Here is a 23,028-nt window from a genome sequence, read left to right on the forward strand (position 1 = left end):
AATGTGGAAGAAAACAAGATGGGGTGAGGGTGTTTGGAAAGGAGAAGCCTAAGAGATAGGTCCTCATTGTTTGGCCCTTGGATGTAAAAGCTAGAATGAAAAGATATGGAGCTGCATTTTTCCATGTGGGCCAGTAGAGAATCTTGAGATGAAATTCATCTCCTCCCCACCTCCGTGGAAGAGAACTTCAGAGACTGATCATGTGGACCAAGCTAGTCCTTTAAGTGAATGATGCTCTAATTGTGACCTTTTTTTCTTTCCCTTTCCCTCTCTCTCCATCCTTCTTCCCCAACCATTACCCAGAAAAACTGAAAGTAAATTGCTTTATGAGAATAGCAGCTGACTAAAAGTTGAAATAAAGCCAAAGGTGGAAAATTTCCATCTTCTCCCTCCACGCCCAACTTCCCAGCCACTAGGGATTAAAGTCTGGGAGAGAGGCTCATTTCTCATTCTATTCTTTCTCACCTTCAGAGATGGCACCTAATGGCTCTTGTTTCTATGTAAGTCAATGTTGGGGGAGAGGGGGTAAACAAAGCCTTAAAACAATGAAGTGGGTGGAGGTGATGAGGAGGTTCTAGACCTAAAATATTTAGCAGAGGAGGCTTCTTGGGGTAGAAGAGTTTTGAACTGCTTTTTTAGCATGGATTAACAGAGAAGAATCAGTTATTCTGCTCTCTTTAACAAAACTTTATTCCAAGCCTTCAACTGGGTACCACTGGAATGGGGAGAGAAAGTCTCCCCTTTGCAGTAGGTTAAGTTTCTTCCCCTAATAGAATGGAATTGTGGGAAGTGGAAAAAGCACTGTCTTTGTAGTCAGAAGTTCTGCTTTCAGATACCAGGTCTGTTATTATCTGTGGGATCTTAACATATATGAGCCTCAGTTTCCTCATCTATAATATGAAGTGGTTTAATTAGGTGACCTTTAGGGAACCATAAAGCTTCAAAACCTATAATCCTATAAGGAGTTTAGAGATCTAGTCCAATATTCTTTTTTCTTATGCTTCTTTCTATGCTTTCTAGACTTAAGAGCAGGCTGGTATGCCTCCTGTGGAGGAGAAAAATCAAGTTCTACTTACCTCATATAGTTTTTGAGAGTATCAAATCAGATAATGTAGGCAAATCATCTTATAAGTCAAATGGCACAAATTTCAATTATCAGTTATATTTTTTAAGAAAGTGTTAACAGTTTGATGCTTTTACCCTCTCAGGGGTAATTGCTTTCTCAAAAGGAGGCAATGGGGAAAGGAAAATAGGAAGAAAACTTAAATGGTGGAATTTCACTTTGGACCCCTTTATCCTTTTGGAGCTCTGTCAACATTTAAAAAAAAGGTTTGGTTAAAGGAGACAACAAATAGTGATATACAGTTACAGAATTTATTTCCTTAAGCTAAAGAAACTTGTACAAGGAGTGCAGGAACCAAGTCCTGCCTGAAGAACAGATGAATCAAAAGATTTTTTATACATTTTAGAACCATCCCAATTCAGGATGACCGTGCCATAAAACTTTATGACTTCCATTTGTTACAGAAAGAAGCTCTTTGGTTGTAAATGCGAATTGACAACAAACAGAGCAAGGTTTATTTACGTTTTATGGTCTCAGGATGTCTGTTTTTCTCTGGTCTTTGAAGCTGACTACAAGGGGAAAAGCATTTTTAAATCAATCAAAGCAGTTTGTTTGATTAGTTCAGATTTTGGCCAAAATATGATATTTCATGATTGTCAGCTCCCAGTCTAGTATTGGGAGTGGGCACAGAATCTAGAAGTCTGCCAATAAACATTTGTTAAGTGCCTACAGTGTTCCAGATGCTGTTCTAAGCTCTGGGGATACAAAATAAGATAAGACAATCACTACTCAAAGGGAATTAAAATGGGAAAGGCAACAAGCAAATATATATACAGGAAAAAACAGTAAGTAGATGAGAGAAAGAGACAGAGAGAGAGAGAAGGCACTAGAATTAAGAGGGTATGGGAAAGATTTTCTATAGAAGATGGAATTTTAGTTGGCACTTAAAGGAAGCCATCACTTAGTGGAGATGGGGAAAGAGTTCATTCCAGGCATGGGGAACAGCCAGAGGAAATGTCCATAGCAGAGAAGTGAAGTGTCTTGTTCTAGAAACAGCAAGGAGGCCAGTGTCACTGGATTGAAGAGTGTGTGACAGGAAACGAGGTATACGAAGATAGGAAAGGTGGGAAGGAGCTAGTTTATGAAGAACTTCGAATGCCAAACAGAGCATTTTGCATTTGATGCTGGAGACAATAGGTAGAGAAATGACATGGTTGACGCTGTGCTTTTAGGAAATCTGAAGGTTAGATTGGTGTGAAGAGAGATCTGAGGCAGGTAGACTCAAGAAGAGGCTACTAGGAGGTAGCAGGCATAATTCTCAGGACTAGCATTAGTTAGTTTATAAAAAGCTACATCATGCTTTAAGGTTTACAAAGTACTTTAAATGTATTATCTCTTTTGATCCTCACAATAGCCAGTTTGGCACTCTTCCTTTGGAAAAGTTTTTGTTGTTGTTGTTTTGTTTTTCTTTTTGGAGGGCAGAGCAATTGGGTTAAGTGACTTGCCCAAGGTCACACGAGTAGTTTTTGTGTTAAGTATCTGAGGTCAAATTTGAATTCAGGTCCTCCTGGTTCCAGGGCCAGTGCTCTCTCTATTCACTCCACTACCTAGTCACCCCTAGAAAAGTTTTTACTTATGCACCCCTTGGAGGAGTCTCAATAGTGGCAAATCTCCATTTTTCAGGGAACGAATTTGGATTTTGGAAATTTTCAGAAGATATTCTGAGACAACTCCGATAAATAGAGTGGGTTATCAAATCTGATTTTCAATCAAAAACAAGTTGATGGCCATTTCGTGTGCCTTGCAAATCAGGCTTGTAAATTGACTCTGAAGGCAATTACAGAAGAGGAGTTCTAACAATATGCAAACAAGGACAGTATGGACACAAAGGGACAATATGAAGGGAGTGTCATTCAGGGAGGACTTCCTAGAAAAGGGGACAGGTTTGGACAGAGGTGTCTGGTAGGGGATAAACCTCATTGGCCAAGGAAACAAGAGATCTGAATTTGAGTAACAGCTTGGTCACAAAATTGCTGCATGATTTTTAAGGGGACCTTTCTTAGTCCCCCAGTTCCTAATACCTTCCTCTTTCAGATTACCTTAATCTACTCTGCATATATCTTCTAAGTACTTAGCTATTTACATGTTTCTCCTATTGGAATGTATGCTCCTTGAGGGCAGGGACCAGTTTTCTTGTCTTTCTAATAGTAATAATAATAACTGCCAGCTTTTAGATAGCATTTTAAGGTTTGTAAAATGCTTAACAGATATTATCTCATTGTATTCTCTGAGAGGCAGGTGCTTTTATCCCTCCCATTTTACAGATGAGGAAGCTGAGTCAGGGAGGCAGTCAAATGATTGTCTAGGGTCTCATAACTGGTAAGCATCTGAGGCTAGATTTGAACTAAGGTCTTTCCTGGATCCAGTTCCATTGCTCTACCCACCACAAAAGCTAGCTGCCTCATTTTTCTCAACATTTAGCACACTTCCTGGCACATAGTAATTGCCTAATAAATTCTGATTGACTGAATTTGCCTTGTCTACACTTAAATTTCTTCTCTATAAAATGAGGGAGGTTGGCACTACCAAACTCCTTCCAAAGGTGCTTTCGGTTCTAACAGTCTACAGATCTATGATTAGTGGAGAGGAGTTCCTCGAACACAGGAACTGTCTTTTTTTCCATAACCTCAGTGATGTCAAATACTAAAAGTTTTATAAGGCTGGTTGGATGAAAGGAAATAGAAGCCAGCCCAGGGAAAGGAAATGCCATTATGAACGTAACAGACTTTTTAAGGATCTCTTCTAAGCACAGCACTGTGCCAGGCACTGAGGGAAATGCAAAATCAATCATCTCTGCCTCAAAATTAGTCAATCAGTCAATACACACTTAGAGACTATTTACTATGTGGCAGGCAGTGTGCTAAACTCAAAGTAGTTTGTAATCTAGTATACCAACCCACAAATGATGATAATAAAAATAGAGCATTGCTAGTGCACCCAAGAGATAGAAAATGCTTCCTCCAGAGACACAAAATATCTGAGTAATGAAAGACAATTTCTGACTGGTGGTATCAAGGAAGGATGGCATGTGTGTTTGGATCTTAAATGATGGGAAATATTACAACCATTTAAATGGACATGTAGAGAGAAAATGACCCCAAGCCTAGCCAATTATTCTGAGCATTAGTTTATTAAGCTGGCCAGCGACAGTCTCCCAAGAAAACCTTAGGAGAGCTGCCCCGACCATCAAGAAAGGGGGAATATTTAAAGTCAAAAACTGCAAAATGGGTGTGGGGAGTAAAGTTAGTTTGACAATGGTAGATAAACAGGTCCATTATAGCCAGGCCTTGATTTGGACAGTTGTATAGCCCTACCCTGACTTATCAGGGGTCCCAGACATCCGTGTCCTGCCCAGGGTCATTCTGACATCTTATCAGGAAGTACAGCAAGGTGGGTCTTACTATTGTATCACAAGAGAAGGGCCCCTGGCTAGGCACGTACAAATTCAGGAAGAATTCAGTAATTTTCCAAACTTGTTATATACAGGGGCTTAGAATATAAGGCCATGGGCATTTCACCATCAGAGAAAAAGGAAGGGCATTTCAGATGAAAAGAATGAGGTAAGCAAAAGAATGAAGGAAAGAAAGGATAGATCAGATACAGCAGGAATTGTCAGCAGTCCAGTTTGGTTAGGGCAGAGTCTGTGGAGCAATGCTATTATATTGTGGAGGATCTTAAATGTTAACCTGATCAATTGATGGGCTGCTTGGGTGCTTTTGCTTGAACATCAGTTTGCAAAATCACATTTCTTCCTAGCCTCAAAACACTGTCTCAGGCAGTTTCTCTCTAGCTCAAGGGCAGCATGGGCTCACAAAATATTTATCTCTCTTCCGGTTACAGTGACCAGCTGCACCTATAGAATTTAGTGGTTTGACCCAGCTGTGTAGTGACTGAAGCAGCTGTGTACTGGGTCATACCTACCATATATACCCTAGACTCAGGCATGTGTATACTCCCCAGCTCATTATACACATCCTGTATCCCTTGTTAGCTTGGAACATGAGTTTATCCCCAACATCCATTTTGTCAAACATGACACTGATGGGTGGTAGCTTGGTCAGCCCTGACCACTAGCTGACTTAGTGACATTTCAAGCCTAAAACCACACCTCCATGCAATCCCCCCTTAGGCTATTTCCCAGTAAATTCTGGGCAATATGCCTGCACAGTAGATATTAAAAGTGCATGTTCCTTTAAGAACTGACCACTCCTTAACTCCTCCCTAATCCTGCCCTGACTCACCTAGTTAGCATAATTGGCATATGGTTAATACAATTATCCTATAAAAACCTTAAATGTACCCCTTTAAGATTGCATGTTCTCTAAGAACTCTTACCCTCTGTAAAGCATAACAATAAATCTTTACCACCTTGACTCAGAGAATGCCTGAGTCCTGTGAATTCTTTCCAGACTGCTTTCCAGGAACTCTGGTTATTGAGGTTCCTGGATACCCTGACCCTTGACCTCATCACAGTGATCTCAAAAGTGGAAAAAAACAAGTCATGACCTTTTAAAATATCTACTCCTTTGTTCTTTGTCTCTAGGTCAATGTACATTCCCAAGAACAAGAGCCAATGAAATTCACTGCCCAGAAGGATGACATGATAAAGAAGATTATTGAACAGATCAGCTCCAAAATCAAGGTCCCTGTAAAAAACCAGATGCTCCTCTTGGGTTCTCAGACCCTAAACCCTGAAAAAAAGTTGTCTGACTACTGGTTTGACCCCACTACAACTATTCACCTCACCCTGAAGGTGGTGATGAAGGAGCAGAAGGTGTTTCTGGTGGAGGCGAATGAAGGAAGGAAGCACTCCTTTTATATCCTACCATCCTACTCAGTGTCTCAGGTGAAGAAGATGATTGAAGACCTAATAGGACGACCCCTTACTGGCTATAACTTGATCTGCAATGGCAAGAAATTAGAGGATGGGAAGATCATGTCTGATTACATCATCTCAGAGGACGACGTCATCTCAGAGGACGACGTCATCTCAGAGGACGACGTCATCTCAAAGGGCAACATCAACATCATCAACATCAACATCATCAACATCAACATCAACAATATCATCTTCTTGTTCAAGAGGTGCATAGGAGGCTAACCAGAGAGAAGGGAGCCTGGAGTCAGGAAGAAATTCAGTTCAAAATCTTCCAATTTATTCCTGCTTATGCCAAACATGATCCTTTAATCCTTTGCAAGAATAATTCAGAAGGAAGTAGAGAAGAAAGAAGAGTAGTAGTGATGGTGGTGGTGTAGTAGAGTAGTAAGGAGCAAGTAGAAAAAGAGATGGCTGCAGGAAAAGTAACAAAGGAACTAATTCCAAGCTTAGCAATGCTGTAACAGTATACTTCTAATGTGATGTTTAAATAAAATGCTTTAAATGCTTTTTGCAGACATGCTTGTTGTGTTATGGTTATTGAAAGGAATCCAAAATGAATTCACCCTAGGTCATGTAGCAAGTGAATTACAAAGACTGTGTTAAAAGTTATTTCTCTTGAATCTCGGTTGAAGAATCCTTCCACTATGGTAAACTGAATGTTGGGAACAGGGATATCATCTTGGTTTCTCCAGTTTAACAGTCAAGAGACCCCTTTTCTCTTTATGTACCACAATGGATATAATTTATGAAGAGAGCTAATTATTCTGCCCCCATTAAACTATAATACATGGAAGAGAAAGAAAGAAAATTGTTCTTTTGTTCTATTTTTTACTGTATCCGATGTAAAAGCATGTATTTTATGTCTCTCCCCATCCTTTAAATGAATAATTCTTTATGGGTCCTGAGATATGAGGACAACAAGGAAAGATATGCTTCTGCCTTTCTCTCCTGCAAGAGTGGTTGATGCCATAAAGGAAATGAAGTCTTCCAAGAAATAGTTTTGGGGAGATATTCTCCTGCTTGTGACAAGAGTTTAGGAAAGATGGGGGAAGACTTATCTGTTGTCGTTCCTATTAAACTTCCCTCCTTTAACAACCCCCAAACCCTCTAGTGGGACTTTGAAGTTTCATTGGATCCCATCCCACCCCTTTCTCTCTTTCCCAAGATTTCCTTTTCCTCATTTAACATCCATGCCTTTTATGCATGGGTCATGTTTTTTCTCTTAGATGCTCCTCAGCTTTCTGACCACTACTGATATCCTGAGGGGTTTTCAAAATCTCAAAAAATCCTTCCTCTTCCATGACTAACCTGACTATGCCTACTGGACATTTCTCATCCTAATCCCTTTTGTATTATCCCCTCATTGCCCATTTAAGTATGGAAGTCTGTTGATTATATAGACCACCCTAGTCTATGTGTTACATCTACTTCTTGTGTGTTGGTCTAATCTCTTCTTACCATTCCCCCAAAGGCAGGGACCATATGTCCTTTATCAAAATGGAAGCTTCTTTAAAAAGGCAGCCCTATCTACTGGGAGAATATCTAAATTGAAAACTATGTTTACCTTATCAAATGTGGACTTAGATGCTGGAGATGCCTTCTCCTTCATCAGTCTGGGAGCATTCAGTGGGCAAGATTTATGTATGCCATTAGTTCTGGAATTTCTTGAGACCCATTTCTTTGAGCTCACCTCTCCAAAATCCATGAGGACTCAGTGTGATAGAATGGCTCACTGGCAAATAGTGTGACCCTTCACTTGAGAAGAGAAGCTCTCTCTGCTCTGCCCAGAAGCCTTTTTGCAGCCTCCTTCACTTCCTTGTTTCTCAGGGTAAGGAGTGACCATAGTTTAGAACAGGGAGAAAAACCTGCCCTTCCCCTTTAAGGAACTTGTGTGTGGGCTGTAGGTATATAAAGATGGCAGAACCATAGAATAGAAGGAGAGCCATGAGGTGGGAACTGCAGGTCCCCATTGCTTTTCTCCTCCCTGTCTAGGATTTCATCTTCCACATGACCTGGCCCACAGCCCCATAGGAGACCAGGGTGATGAAGGAGTATAACTACCCAAGCAGCAAACATCTTCCACTCCACAGTATGCCTATCCACATGCCAGGTCCTCACAACTACTGCTGCATGGCCAGTAGTATTGATGTGGATACAAAGGTGCCCCAAGTGTGAATATAAAGGGTTGCTTTTTCAGTACCTTGTGAGGTCCTCCTGAGCCTGAGGTTTTCCTATAGTTTCTTCCCTTGTCTTGAAATACTATAAAATTTCCCCTTTGTCCTGGACCTTGGAATTCCTTGTCTCCCCCCATTCTGGGTCATAAAATTTCCCTTGTCTCCCTTATCTCTTGTCATCCATCTTTCTCATCCTGTCCCTAAATCACCAACCCCCCATTAGAAACCCTCAAAATGGCATCATCATCCTACAGGCTGTATAGCTTTCTGTCTATATAAATCTGGTCCTTTTCCTCTATCAGTACCTTTGTTTATCTCCTTGCTAAATCTCAGGCCTATATGCTTTTGAGTAAAGAAAGTTTCCATTGGCTAAAGAGAATCTAAGTCAATTCTTTGAAATCTGAACCAGCTATTCCAACTCTGATCTCAACAGTATTGTCTGCACCAGGGAATTAGTGAACCCACCCAGCCAGCAGGCAGCCAAGAGCACCCAGGCAGCACAAGGCCAGGTTTATCATAATGGAGCAAACAGCTCTTGGAAGTCAAGTGGTATAGCACCATCACAGCCAGAAGGACACATTCAATGGACCTCAGTGCCAGGGAGATTTAGAGATGGGTCATGTACCCAGCATGGAACAGGGCTCTTGCCCAGCCCCAGAGGTTGACCAGCAGCAGTAGAACAATGCTGGTGGTGAAGCCTGGGTCCACCAGGGGAAGGTGGCAGAAGAAGTAGTACATAGGCATGTGGAGGAGGCGGTCATGGACCGCCAAGAACACAAGGGCTGAGTTTCCAACCAGGGTAAGGAGGAAACAGAATAGGATCAGGGCAAAGAGTAGCAGCTGGAGTGATGGCCAGTCAGAGAATCCCAGAAGGAAGAAGCATGCACCAATTCTGTGGTTGGTCTACGGAGGCAGAAAATGGCACAGAATTTTTTTTGAGATGCTGTGGAAAACCCAGATCAAACCTCTTCTTCCCCAAGTTTTCCCCTCAGGTTTACATTTATTTAAAACTTTGCGTTTTTACTAAGCCTTTTCTTAACAATTTCACCTCCTTTTTTATTATGAAGAGGCTGAGGTTAAGGGAATGTTATCTCCTCCTGGTCCCACGTTAGATAGTAACGACCATGAAGGGTAGGAAACAATTTTTTTTAATCTTTTAAAAAAATTGTAGTCTTCTGTCCCTTCGCCAGATTAAGTGTTTAATAAACATTTGTGGAAAGGGATTGGATTGATAGTGACTTGCCTAGAAATCAACAGGGCCTGGACCTGGACACTGGAGTGGAGTTGGGGGGTGGGGGAACTTTGTGTTCAGTTATCCATATTTTCTTTGTACCCTTGTAAGTTTTCTTTTGTTCTCTGCTATTTACTTTTTAATTTTTTCTTCTCCCACCCCCACTCCTTCCTCTCTGCCCCCAAGATGGCTACAATTGAGCACAGATATATATTGTCAACCTGAAAGTTTGGTCAAAGGAGGCAAATAGGCTAGATGATATGTAAATCCATATTGTTTACTCCCTTAAAGCTAGATGAAACTAGCAAGCTTGTATGTACAAGAGCCAAAACCTAAGTTCTGACTACCTGATATAAAACTGACAAAGTTTTTGTATATTTAGAACAATCCCAGAATGTCTGTGTCCCTCAGATTGATGATCTCCATATGTTGCTGGGTTTGTTTGTTTGTTTTTTATCCACACCACGAGAAAGAAAGTTTCTTAGTTGTAAATATGGATTGACAAGACAATTGACAAAGTAAGGTCAGTTGGAATTTATGATCTCAGGATACCTGAGCCCCCCACATACACACACACAGCACAGGCCTCTAAGGAAAGATAAAGGGAAGTCCACTTATTTGAATTGCAGGCATCTTGTCATAAACAGGACCTTATCTGGTCTTTCAAGTTACTGACACAGGAAAGGGTATTTATAGAGCAAAGCAAAGCAGTTGGGTTGATTAGTTCAGGCTTTGACTCTTATTGAGGTCCAAAAAATGATATTTAAAGATTATCAATAGGGGCGGCTAGGTGGCGCAGTGAATAGAGCACCAGCCTTGGAGTCAGGAGGACCTGAGTTCAAATCCAACCTCAGACATTTAACACAAAAGCTAGCCATGTGACCTTCGGCAAGTCACTTAACCCCAACTGCCCTCCAAAAAAAGCAAAAAAAATATTATCAATAGAGAGATATAAACATACTCACATACACATAGATACACATACACACATATATATATAACACATAAATGTGTATGTTATATATACATACACACATACAATACACACAAAGAGAGATATATACATACACATACATACAAGGAATTGGGAGAGCTGAGAATTTTAACACTTGCTTCACTCACATTCCCATAGATATCTATAATCATACTCATACATAGACAGATACATTTATATGCATGTACATAAGACTGCACTATACTTATTTGTCCTCTGTTTCTCTGAGTGTGGATAATCTCTTCCTTCATAAGCCTGAGTCTTTCCATATTTTTCCAAATCTGTCAGCTTGTCATTTCCTACACCATAGCAATATCCCAACTTTATGCTGTCTAGTTATTTTAGACAATCCAAAACAACATTGATGAATATGGCTGACACATAGCATAGTCTCCCTCTTTTTCTCTTTTGATTAAATCTACTTTAGCCTTAACTTTGTCTGAGATCATGGTTCCTTTTTCCCTAAAAAATTCTACTCCTTTATTTTTTTAATTTTTTTTAAATTTTATCTTTTTTTATCTTATCCTTACTTTTAATTTGTGCATATCTCTTATTTCCTTTCCCTACTGACTCCTCTACTTTACTTCTACCCTCTACCTTGCACTGCTATTACTTAACCTACCCTCCCTCCAATGATCCCTCCCTTATCCTCCTATTTCCATTAATCTAAATACCCTTCCATAACCTCCATTATCCTATTCCCTCTCCCTCCCCTCTAAAAATCCGTCTCTCAGCCTCTCCCCCCTTCCTATCCCCTTAGACTTTTATTTCTTTCTGAAGTTGGAAGACTTTTAAACCCTTTTAGATATATATTTTATGTTCCCTCTTAAACTCCTTCCCAATGAAAGTAAGGTTGCAGAACTATCAGCTCTCCTCCTCCATCTAATTCCCCTGTGACAGTTCTTCCTCTCACACCTCATTTGCATAATTACTTTTATACCTGTTCCTAAATAGTTTTACTTTTTAAAATCATGTCATATTCACAACTACCCCAATCTTACTGAATGCTCAATTACTAATAATTAGAAACATTTTATATTCCTTCCCATAAAAGGTAAACAGTCTGTACTTATTGAGTTCCTTGTAATTAGTATTTGATACATAGCTTGTATTTATTTCTCTTAGCTCTTGTGTCTTCTATTAAGTTCAGGTTTGTTTTTTGTTTGTTTGTTTTTTTAAAACAAAATCCTTATAATCTGACAATTCATTAAATGTCTGGGTTTTTTTTTCATTCAGGATTATCCTTAACTTTGCTGGGGATGATATTTTTATCTACAACCCCAGTTCTTTTGCTTCTTGATATATATTGTTCCAAGATATTCTAATTGTAGTACCAATATATTTAAATTGTTTGGGGGGGATGTCTTGCTGCTTATAATATTTTCTCCTTGAGGGTTTCAGAATTTGACTATGATATCCCTTTATATTTTCCTCATAGGATCTCTTTCAGGTGGTGATTGGTGGATTTGTTCTATTTCTACTTTCCCCTCTTATTCTAATTCTTCAGGACAATTTTCTTTAGTGGTTTCCTGAATTATTGTATCAAGATTCTTTTTCATCCTAGTTTTCAGGTAGTCTGATTATTCTTATGTTTTCTCTTCTTGATTTGTTCTCCAGATCAGTTGTTATTTTTCTTATGAGATGTTTCACATTATCTTCTATTCATTCTTTATGCTTTGTTTCATTATTTCTTGGTCTTTTAACTTCACTGGCTTCCCCTTACCCAATTCTAATTTTAATTCTAAATTTCAAGGAGTTGTTGTCTTCTTTAAGATTTTTGGATAACCTTTTCTAATTGGTTGACTTTCTTTTCATACTCTTCTTTTTCTTAGATTGATTCTTATTTTTTAAATTTTTCCTCAAAATTTCTCATTTGATTGGTAAAGTCTTTTTTAAAGTTCTATAAATTCTGTTTGGACAAGTGACCATTTGACATTACTCTTTGGGGTAGGAGAGGCTTTCTTTGCTTAAGTATGCTCCTCTGAAGACAAACCCCAGTCTTCTATATTCCAATAGTAACTTTGTTACAATGTTTGGATTCTTTCTCCTTTGGCTGATCATTTTTCAAATTTGTAGCAGTTTATTTTTTGTAAGAACCTCTAGTCCTCAGGTATCAGGAATGGTGTCTCTAGTCTCAGATCCTCCTTCAGTTCTTCCCTCTGGCCTGGAATTGAAACCAAGGCCTCAACCCTTTTGTAAGTGCCCACAGCCAGCAGCATCCCCACCCCAATGCTCCTGCCCTCACCCAGCTTGTGCTGGTTCCTTCCCACCCAGAGTACATCTCTACAGCATAGCAGGGTCTGACATTCTTTGTTAGCAGAGATTCCCTCAATCTTCCCCAGCACAGATGCCAAACTCCTCTCACTATCCAGGAGGTAAAAATTCCAAGACTACCCCCCAACCCAGCTAACCCCAGGACCTCTGCTTGTTGCTTAAATAGAACTAGCCTGAAGGTGTTTACTCTTCAGAAGGATCAAACTCCATTCTAGGAATTTTCTTCAGATCTTCTACAATTGTCCCAGGAGGAACAATATCCTACCCCAACTCTTGTTTATTTTTACCCATTCTATTTTCATCCTTAGGAGCTAGTTTATCTCTTTTTTTGGGGGGGCGGAGGAAGGAATTGGGAGAGCTGAGAATTTTAACACTTGCTTCACCATCTTTCTGGAATCCTATCTGAAAATGTACAGCCAATAAATGGAGTGTTGCATTTGAGGAATGGCAAGGAGGCCAATGTCACTGGATTACACAGAATATGGAGCCTGGAGTATAAGAGACTGGAAAGGGCAGTTGATCAATACACATATACATTTTATTAAGCTCCTACTATATGTGAGACATTATGCTGAACACTGGGTTTGCAAAGAAAGGCAAAAGACAATCACTGCTCTCAAGGAACTCATAGTCTAATGAGGGAGAAATACACTACAACAAACCTATTATACAAGATAAATTGGATATTAACAGAGGGAAGGCATTAGCTTTAGAAAGTTTAAAAAAAAACTTCTTGTAGAAGATGGGAATTTTAGCTTGAACTTGAGGGAAGTCAGGAAAACCATGAGGCAGAAATGAGAAGAGCATTGCAGGTATAGATGACAACTAGTGAAAATGCCTGCAGTTAGGAAACAGAGTGTCTTGTTCAAGGAACAGCAAAGAAGCCAGTGTCACTGGATTGTCAAAATAGAGGGCAGAGGGAGTTTTAAGACTGGAAAGGTAGGGAGGGGGAAATTTATGACAGACTTTGAATGACAAACAGAGATTGAGAAGAGAGGGGCAACATGGTCAATCAGAATTTTGCTTTAGGAAGATCACTTTGATAGCTGAGTAAAGAATGTACTGCAATGAATACAGGCTTGTGGTAGAAAGACTAACCAGCAGGCATTTGATAGTGTGGGCATGAGGTGATGAGGGCCTGTAAAGGGAGGGGACTGGCAGTGATAGAGGAGAGAAGGGAGTATAAGCAGTAGAAATTGAGAAGTTGAAATTGATTGAGAAGTTTGAAATAGATTGGATATGGGGATGAAAGAGAGTGAGAAGTCAAGAATAACACTTAGATTGTGAGCTTGGGTGACTGGGAGGATGGGGATATTTCAATAGTAAGAGGAAAATCAGGAACAGGAGAAGTGTTGGGGGAAAAGATAATGACTTCTGTTTGGACATGTTTAGATGAAGATGTCTACAAGACATCTAGTTCAAGATGTCCAATAATCAGATAGAGATACAATCCTGGAGGTCAGTAGAGAGATTAGGGCCAGATGAGTAGATCTGGGAATGATCAGCATAGATATGATGATTGAATTTGTGAGAATTTCTGTGATCAGCAAATGGATAGATAATCAGCAAATAGAGGGATAACAAAACAGAACAGAGCCTTTTGAAACAACCATGAAGATTAAGAAAAGGAGACTGAGGAGTGATCAGATAGGTAGAAGGAGAGGAAGAAGGTAGGGGAGAGAGTAGTGTCATGGAAACCTAGAGAGAATAGAATGTCAAGGAAAAGGTGACTGACACCTTCAAGGACTTCAGAGAGGTCAAAAAGGATGAGGATTGAGAAAAGACCATTCGATTTGGCAATGAAGAGATCTGTAGTAATTTGAGAGAGAGTAGTTTCAGATGAATGATAAGGTCAAAAGTCAGACTATGGAGAGTTAAAAAGAGAGTGAGAGAAACAAAGGAGAGGCTCTCCCATTATAGACAACCCTCTCAAGAAGCCTCATAGTTATCAGAAGAAAAAAATCAAAGTTATCTATATTGATATGAAAAAAGAAACTCTAAATTGCTATTAACTAAAGAAATGCAAATTAAAACAATGTTGAGGTACCACCTCACACCTATCAAATTGGATAATATGACAGAAAAGAAAAATGACAAATGTTGGAGGGGATGTGAAAAAATTGGGAAACTAAAGCACTGCTGATAGAGCTGTGAACTAGTCCAACCCTTCTGAAAAACAATACACCCAAAGACCTATAAAAACTGTGCTTACCTATAAGAAATGATGCATAGGACACTTTCAGAAAAACCTGGAAAAACTTACATGAACTGAGGCAAAGTAGAGTGAACAGAAGCAGAAAAGTGTACACAGTAATAGCGATATTATATGATGATGAGCTATGAATGACTTAAATATTCTCTGCAATACAATGAATTAAGACAATTCCAAAGGACTAATAAGGGGGAGAAATGCTGTCTACCTCCAGAGAAAGCACTGGGGAAGTCTGATTGAAGCAAACATTTTTTTTAACATTCTTTGTTTTTCTTGGGGTTTTTTCCTTTGTTTTCTTTCACAACATGATTAATATAGAAATGCTTTCCACAACTCCATATGTATGACCTATATCAAATTGCTTGCTTTCTCAAAGAGGAGGATGGGAAGAACTCCAAATTTTTTCTATCAAATGCTAAAATTTGTTTTTATATATAATTGACCAAGTAATATTACTACTGGATCTGTTTAAAAAATAATCAAAGACAAAGGAAAAGGACCTCTATGTACAAAAATATTTATTTACAGCAGCTCTTTTCATGTCAACAAACAATTGGAAAGTGAAGAGATGCCCATCAACCAGGTAATAGCTCAGCTATAGTATATGATTGTGATGGAATATAATTGTGCAATAAGAAATGACAGACAGTAAGTAATGGGGGTGGAGTCAAGATGGTAGAAGCAGGACCTCCCCACTGCTCCAGCTTCCATCTTCCCCAATCCATGTAAAAAGGTGACTCTAAACCAATTTTGGAGCTGCAGAACCCACAAAATGACACAGAGAAGCTAACCTCCTGCTGAGGACAGCCTGGCAGGCTGGCAGGAATTGGCCAGCACAGCACTCTGGAAGCTGAGCCCAGCCCCACGCAGAGGCTTTAGCCCCAGGGCAGACCTGACCAGCCTCCAGCCTGAGAGACTCCAGATCAGCAGAAGCTGTGGCCATTTCCAGATTTATCAACACATAGATGCAAAGGACAAAGTGAGAGGTCAGTGCAGTCTGGACTTTGGGACCCAGTAAGTGGGAGTGCATAGGCTTTTGCCCCCAGGGAGAGAAGTCACTGAGACTCCAGCACAGTCAGCCAGTGCCACATGGCAGCTTCAGCTTTTGGCCTGCAGAGTGTAGGAGGACCAAGAGACCAGTCTGAGGAGTAATGACTTTTGCTTTAACCTGCTTGGATCTGGATTGCAGTCTAGGATGGAGGTCTTGGGGTGTGTGTCCAGCTTGCCAGAGCATGTGAAGACCTCAGAGAGGGCACCCAACTAATACCTCCAGCAGCTGAGAAAACCCCAGCATTTAGTAGGAAAGCTCCCCTGTCTGGTGGCAGAGTCCTACTGGGGCAAAAAGCCCAGGGGTCAAGTGACTGAGGAGTGACCTGACCAGGCAAAGGAAACAAAGCAGACAGAAGATTCCAACATTACATTCCTATTTTGGGGACAAAAAGAAGCAAAGCATGGAACAGGAGGAAAACAGTGAAGTCAGAACTCCTGCACCAAAAGCTTCAAAGGAAAATACAAGCTGGTTACAGGCCATAGAGGACCTGAAGAAGCAGATAAGAGAAGTGGAGGAAAAATTGGGAAGAAAAATGAGAATGATGCAAGAAAATTATGAAATGACAGTCAACAGCCTGACTGTGGAAAAGAATACCTTAAAAAACAGACTGACTCAAATGACAAAAGAGGCTCAAAAAGGGAATGAGGAGAAGAATGACTTAAAAAGTCGAATTTGCCAGATGGAAAAAGAATCTCAAAAGCTCACTGAGGAGAACCATTGCTGCAGAATTAGATTGGAGCAAATGGAAGCTAATGACTTTATGATAAATCAAGATGCTGTTAAACAGATCCAAACAAATGAAAGAATAGAAGGCAATGTGAAATATCTCATGGGAAAAGCTACTGACCTGGAAAATAGATCCAGGAGAGAGAATTTAAAAATTATTGGACTACCTGAAAGCCATGATCAAAATAAGAACCTAGAAATCATCCTCCAGGAAGTTCTCAAAGAAACCTGCCCTGATGTTTTAGAACCAGAGGGCAAAAGAGGTTAAAAGAATCCACCAATCACCTCCTGAAAAAGATCCCCAAAACAAAACTCCTAGGATTATTATAGCCAGGTTTCAGAATTCCCAGATTAAGGAGAGAATATTACAAGCAACCAGGAAGAAACAATTTGAATATTGTGGAAACACAATCAGGATAACCCAGGATCTGGCAGCTTCTACTTTGAGGGATCGAAAGGCTTGGAATATGATATTCCAGAGGTCAAAGGAACTGGGATTAAAACCAAGAGTCACCTACCCAGCAAAACTGAGTATCATGTTTCAGGGGAAAATATGGTGATTCAGTGAAATAGAGGACTTTCAAGCATTCTTGCTGAAAAAACCAGAGTTCATATAGAAAATTTGACATTCAGATACAAGAAGCAAGAGAAGCATGAGAAGGTAAACAGGGAAATCATAAGAAACTCATCAAAGTTGAACCATTAACATTCCTACATGGAAAAACAATAATTGTAACTGATGAAGCTTGTCTCAGTAGTTGAAAGGAATAGAAATATATATATATATATATATATATATATATATATATATATATATATATATATATATATATGAGGGTATATGGGCATATGAATACATATGTGAATGTGTGTATAGATGTTTACAGGAATACATAGATGGAGGCCACAGGACCAATTTAACAGGAAGGGATGATACTTAAAGGGTGAAATTAAGAGGTGAGAGAAGAATATAATGAGAGGAGATGGGGAGAGACAGAATGGGGTAAACGATCTCATATAGAAGAGGCAAGGGAAAATGGTTACAATGGAGGGGAAGAATAGGAAGGCAAAAGGGAATGGGTCAATCTTATTCTCATTGAATTTGGCTTGAGAAGGGAATGAAATATATACTAAATAGGGTATCTCACCCTCCAGGAGAGTAGGGGGAAGGGGATGAGAGGGGGATGATGGAAAGGAGGGCAGGCTGGGGGGGAGGGAATTTGGAAGCACCCACTTTTGAAAAGGGAAGGGATCAAAGTAGAGAATAGAACAAGTGGAAGGTGGGATAGGAGGGAGGGAAATATAGTCAGTCTTTTACAATATATCTACTATATTATTGTTTTGCATTAGCCACACATGTACAACCTGTACTGAACTGCTTATCTTCCCAGTAAGGGTGGGTGACAAGGGAGGAAGGGAATGAATCTGGAATTCAAAGTTTTAAAATCAAATATATATACTATTATTAATGCTATTTTACATGTAATTGGGAAATAAGATATACAGGCACTGGGGCATAGAGATCTGCTGGAAAAGTCAAAAGGGGTATGGAAGAGAGCAGATTGGAGGTGGGGATATCCTGTGGGACTGCTATTTTGGAGCAGTGGTTAGGGGGAAAATGGGGAGAAAATTTATAACTCAAAATCTGGTGGAAATGAATGGTGTAAATCAGAAGTTAATAAAGCATTTGAAAAATGTAAAAAGGAAAGAAAGAAATGATGAACAAAATGGTTTCAGAAAATACTGGGAAGACTTCTATCAATTGATGCAAAGTGAAGTGAGCAGAACCAGGAGAACATTGTACACAGTAACAGCAATATTGTAATGATGGACAATTGTGAAAGACTTAGATACTCTGATCAATAAAATCATCCAAGACAATGCCAAAGGACTTAGAATGAAAAATCCACCTGCAAGGAGAGACTCCAGTCTAAGTGTAGAATGAATAATATTTATTTCACTTTCTTTCTTTTTTGCAACATGGCTAATGTGGAGCAATGTTCTGCATCATTTCACCTGTACGATTGATATTACAATACTTGCCTTTTCAATAGGTAAGGGGAGTGGCCAGAAAGAGAAACAGAATTCAGAACTCAAAATGTTAAAAATTGATTGTGAAAAATGAATAAAGAATAAACTTTTTTTTAAAAAGATAACTGTCAGACAATAATAAATATTAAAATAAATACTAAAAAATAAAAGAAAAAAGTTTAATCATACTATGGGAAGATAGGAAATATGGGATAGTGGCTAGCAGGGAAAGGTAGGAAAGGACCATGTTGTGAAGGGCTTTAAAAACCAAACAAGATTTTATTTTTGGTCCTATAGGTAATAGGAGGCCATTACAGAAAGTAGTATTTGCTAAATAAATACCAATTGAATGGTCTAGAGAGTATGTGTTAAATGCAATCACAGATCAGAGAAAATTATTGGACTAGAAAACATCAAGCAAGGCTTCACACAGGAGGTAAAACTTAAGCTGAACTTTAAAGGATGGATTTATTGATTTATTTAGAAAAGGGAAAGGGAGGGAATTCCCAGGAGAGGACAGCATGTATGTAGAAATCAGTGATTGTGTTGAGGGTAGGAACTTAGACAAAGGTATTAGGGCAGAGGTCAGTATTTCCACAGATTCTACCTGTGCCTTTTCAGGCCAAACTGATTTGAAAGGTAACTGGGGGCATATAATGCCAAGCATGAGCATCCTCCAAGGTTCTGATTACAAACATAGTAAACTCCATTTATTCAGTAACAAATTAAGACAAAACATTCACAGAAAATAAAAATACAGCATTCACCATGTGTAACTCAAACGTTTAATAATTCTTCAATTCTAAAACAAAGTACCCCACACCTGGGTAGTACATGCATTTAGTCGATCACAAAGTCTTCTCCCTTCTTGATTGGAGATTAGTTTCTAATCATAAACAAAGTACATTCATTTGGTCAGTCACAAAGTACAAAGGTCAAAAGTTTTCCACCCCTGGATTACAACTAGGTTACAGTATCATCATTGGGAAAGGAACAGTTTTAGTCATGTAGTTTTTAAATGAACCTAACTTGCTAAGAAGTTGCATGGATTAAAAAGGATTCCTATCAATTGGCTTTTATATTTGAGAAGGAAAGATGGTAAATGTAATTCCTTACATTTGTGAGACCTGATAAATCTTTATTGCTTATTGCAACTACAAGGGAATAGAAATAATTATAACTGGCTCTAAGCTGTGATTGGTGAAGCTTGTTGCTTACAGTAAAAGGCATTTGGGACCATAACTAAATTTTATTTTGAGTTTGAATTTGGGTATAGTTATCTGCATTAAATCAGTATCAGAGAGAAAATGCCACAAGCTACTCAGAGGAAATGTGATCCTGTACTGTGGACAGGTGGAAGTCTACATTTGGTAAAGGCCAAAGGGACAATCTTATCCTCCGTCTGGAATGGGATCACTCCTGGCTTAGTTTACCCATGGGGTTCCTTTGAAAAGGAATGTTCCCCACCTATTCCTGAGTCTAGCTTTGAGATGGAATGGATACTGCATGGTTGGATATCTGGAACTAACCTGAATTTAAACAGAATCAAGGATGTCTTATCCTGTCATATTTGGATTTGGAATATCACAGGTCCCTGCTTTTTTCCTTCTATAGAAGGTTTCTATGATCAGAGCAAGTAGTCAGTAAAACAGTAAAAAGTCAGTAAAACATGTTAGCTTACTGGAAAACCTAATATTATTTTCATCCAGAATTAGAACATGTGCAGAAAGTTATGCAAACTGCTTAAGATCATTTTAAAAGTTTTCAACTTTCTTCATAAAAGTTTAGTGATCATTTTATGAATCTTGAATTATTTTAAAAGAAAGGGAAAATACTTTTAGAAGAAATTTTTTAAATCTCTAGTGAGATTTTAAAAGGCCTACTAAAACTTTCATTTGCAAGATAAATTTATTGCTAAATTAATGTAATGAGTTGTAAAGCAGAAGAGATCTTGCTGTTTTGTTTTGTTTTTTAAAGCAATCTGGGTTAAGTAACTTGCTCAAGGTTACATGGCCAGTTATTTCTGGGTGTGGTGCTAAGTATCTGAGCCCAGATTTGATCCCCAGGTCATCCCAACACTGGAGCTTACTGGCTGTGCTACCTGGCTGCCCCTAATATAGGTTGTTTCCTTTTTTTTTTTTTTGGAGGGGGGAAGCCTGGGCAATTAGGGTTAGGTGACTTGCCCAAGGTCACACAGCTAGTAAGTGTTAAGTGTCTGAGGCCAAATTTGAACTCAGTTCCTCCTGACTCCAGGGCTAGTACTCTATTCACTGCGCCACCTAGCTGCCCCAAAAACTCAGATGTTTTTTTTTTTTTTTATAAGCAATTGGGGTTAAGTAACTTGCTCAAGATTACACAGCCAGTTATTTCTGGGTGAGGGTGCTAAGTATCAGAGCCCGGATTCCATCCCAGGTCATCCCGACTCTGGAGCCGGTGCTCTTACTCACTGTGCTAAGTGGCCACCCCGAGATCTTGCTGTTTTGATCTGAATTTATAGTTATTCAATTATCTAAGCAAAACTTAACATTTGTAGCTGAATGTACATGTAAAAGATTCAATTTCTGAAGTATCTCTTTTTTCCAGAGTGAATATAATCAGAGGATAAACAAGCTTTATGAAACAAGGATGTATGTCTACTATATAGCTGTGAGGTTCAAGTCAGGAACCTCTTTTGTTAAAGGCAGTACAAATTATGTTAGTAAAAGAATAAAAACTTATAAGGTATCTTGTCTATGGGAAGATGAAAAGAACAGTGAAATAGTCTGAGTAATGGGTTATACTAGCCCATACTCACCCCACTTCTGGTCAATTTTCTCTTACTCCTTTTTGGTCCTTGTTTGTTTAATCTTTTTGCTAGATTTGTGTCTTTTAGGCTCAGCACCCTTCACTTGCAGATGATGTCTCAGGCTGAGTACCAACCACTCTCAGAGTCCATGACCCATCACCCCCTATATCTGACATCAGCCAGGCTTTGGACACTGGCTACAGACCCCACCCCCTTGAACGATGGTACCCTGAGAGTCAGGGACAGCTCTACACCCCTTCCCAGCAAGAAGTAGTTCAGGAAGCTGAGATCATCGCCCTTGTCCCCAAATGAATTTGGGTATCATCTGTTTAAGGGAGGAATGATGGGGTGCTTGGGATCTATATTTGTAAAACCAATTTGTAATACCAATTTGTAACATCAATTGGTAAAACCAGTTTGTAAAATCACACTACCCCCCTCCCCAGTCTCAGAGCATTAACGCTGCCCCTTCCCCCTACCTGTACTCTGCCTAGCTTCAAAGCATTAATTTTGCTCAGCAACAACTCATGATTGTTTATCTTCGCCTTGAAACACTAACAAGCTGTACTTATCAATCCTTCACCAAAGAATCTATAAATATTCCAGCTTAGGCAACTATTATCTCCCCCTTGTATAGTGTTCCCTTGCCCCCATGAATCCTTTGGTACCCTATCTCTAGGTTGACTCCTTGGCTGCCTCAATGAATCCTTCAGGACCCTATCTCTGGGTTAACTCCTTAGCCTATTATCCACTTAGTCTCCATATAGCCTTGGTTCCCAGACATCAATCTTGTCAAACATGACACTGATGGGTGGCAGACTGAGCACTTCTCCATCAGCCCTTGACCTCTCACTGATTTAGTGATGTTTTCAAGCCTAAAACCACACCTCTAGGCAGCCCCACCCCTTGGGCTTTTTCCCAGTGAATCATGGGCAATACACCTTTGAAGTTACATTACACTGTCCCCACCTTAACTCCTCTCTAATCCCACCCTTAATCACCTAGTTAGCATAATTGGCCTAGGTTCTACTATGGATGATTCTATATAAATCTTAATTCTACCCCTTTAAGGTTGCAGGTCCCCTAAGGATCCTTGCCCACTGTAAGGCTTATAATAAACTTTTTCAACTCTGACTCCAAGTCTGCTAAGGCCTATTGAATTCTTTCCAGACTGAATTGCAGGCTCTCTGGTCTTAGATAAGATCAGAGTTCCTGCTGAACCTATTGGAAGCCATCCCTCATCAATAACACTTAACCTGAAGCCAAATGTACCTGTTAGTTTACCAATACAAGGGGATCTTCAAATTGCATCTACCATTACAGGGCATTATTAGAGATTGAAGAGAATCTCATCCACCAACTCCCCCAAGTGGTGGCTTGGTGAATTTGGGAATTTTGATAAGCAGAATTCTCAGGATACAGACCACATGGCCAGGAAATATGAGGAGACTTAAAAGCAATTTTCTAACCCTAAATCTTATAGGAAACTGAGAATACGGAGGTCAAACCCAGTAAGAGAAAACTCAGTTTTAAGACCAGACTTAAGGT

The 23,028-nt window shown here is 39.5% G+C and overlaps 1 protein-coding gene across 2 annotated transcripts; it reads left to right on the forward strand.

Moving 5' to 3' along the window:
* Positions 1–369: 369 nt before the first annotated feature.
* On the forward strand, positions 370–6,517 carry LOC138150287 (ubiquitin D-like). 2 transcript variants are annotated; one of them, XM_069073699.1, is made up of 2 exons: positions 370–500; positions 5,667–6,517. In XM_069073699.1, the coding sequence occupies exons 1-2, from the start codon at positions 474–476 to the stop codon at positions 6,222–6,224; spliced, it is 585 nt and encodes a 194-aa protein (XP_068929800.1). In that variant the 5' UTR covers positions 370–473; the 3' UTR covers positions 6,225–6,517. The 2 variants fall into 2 exon arrangements, with proteins under 2 accessions (XP_068929800.1, XP_068929801.1); XM_069073700.1 differs by lacking the exon at positions 370–500 and adding an exon at positions 4,583–4,683.
* Positions 6,518–23,028: the final 16,511 nt, after the last annotated feature.

The sequence above is a fragment of the Petaurus breviceps genome, unplaced genomic scaffold (genome assembly GCF_028583685.1).
Source record: "Petaurus breviceps papuanus isolate PSGF00001 unplaced genomic scaffold, PetGlider_PUasm1.0 90865, whole genome shotgun sequence".
Lineage (NCBI taxonomy): Eukaryota > Metazoa > Chordata > Mammalia > Diprotodontia > Petauridae > Petaurus > Petaurus breviceps.

Excerpts from the sequence above, each read along its gene's own strand:
- LOC138150287 (XM_069073699.1), top strand. The coding sequence starts at position 474 with ATGGCACCTAATGGCTCTTGTTTCTAT. Across the intron at positions 501-5,666 it reads CTAATGGCTCTTGTTTCTAT|GTCAATGTACATTCCCAAGA; the intron begins GTAAGTCAATGT and ends CTTTGTCTCTAG.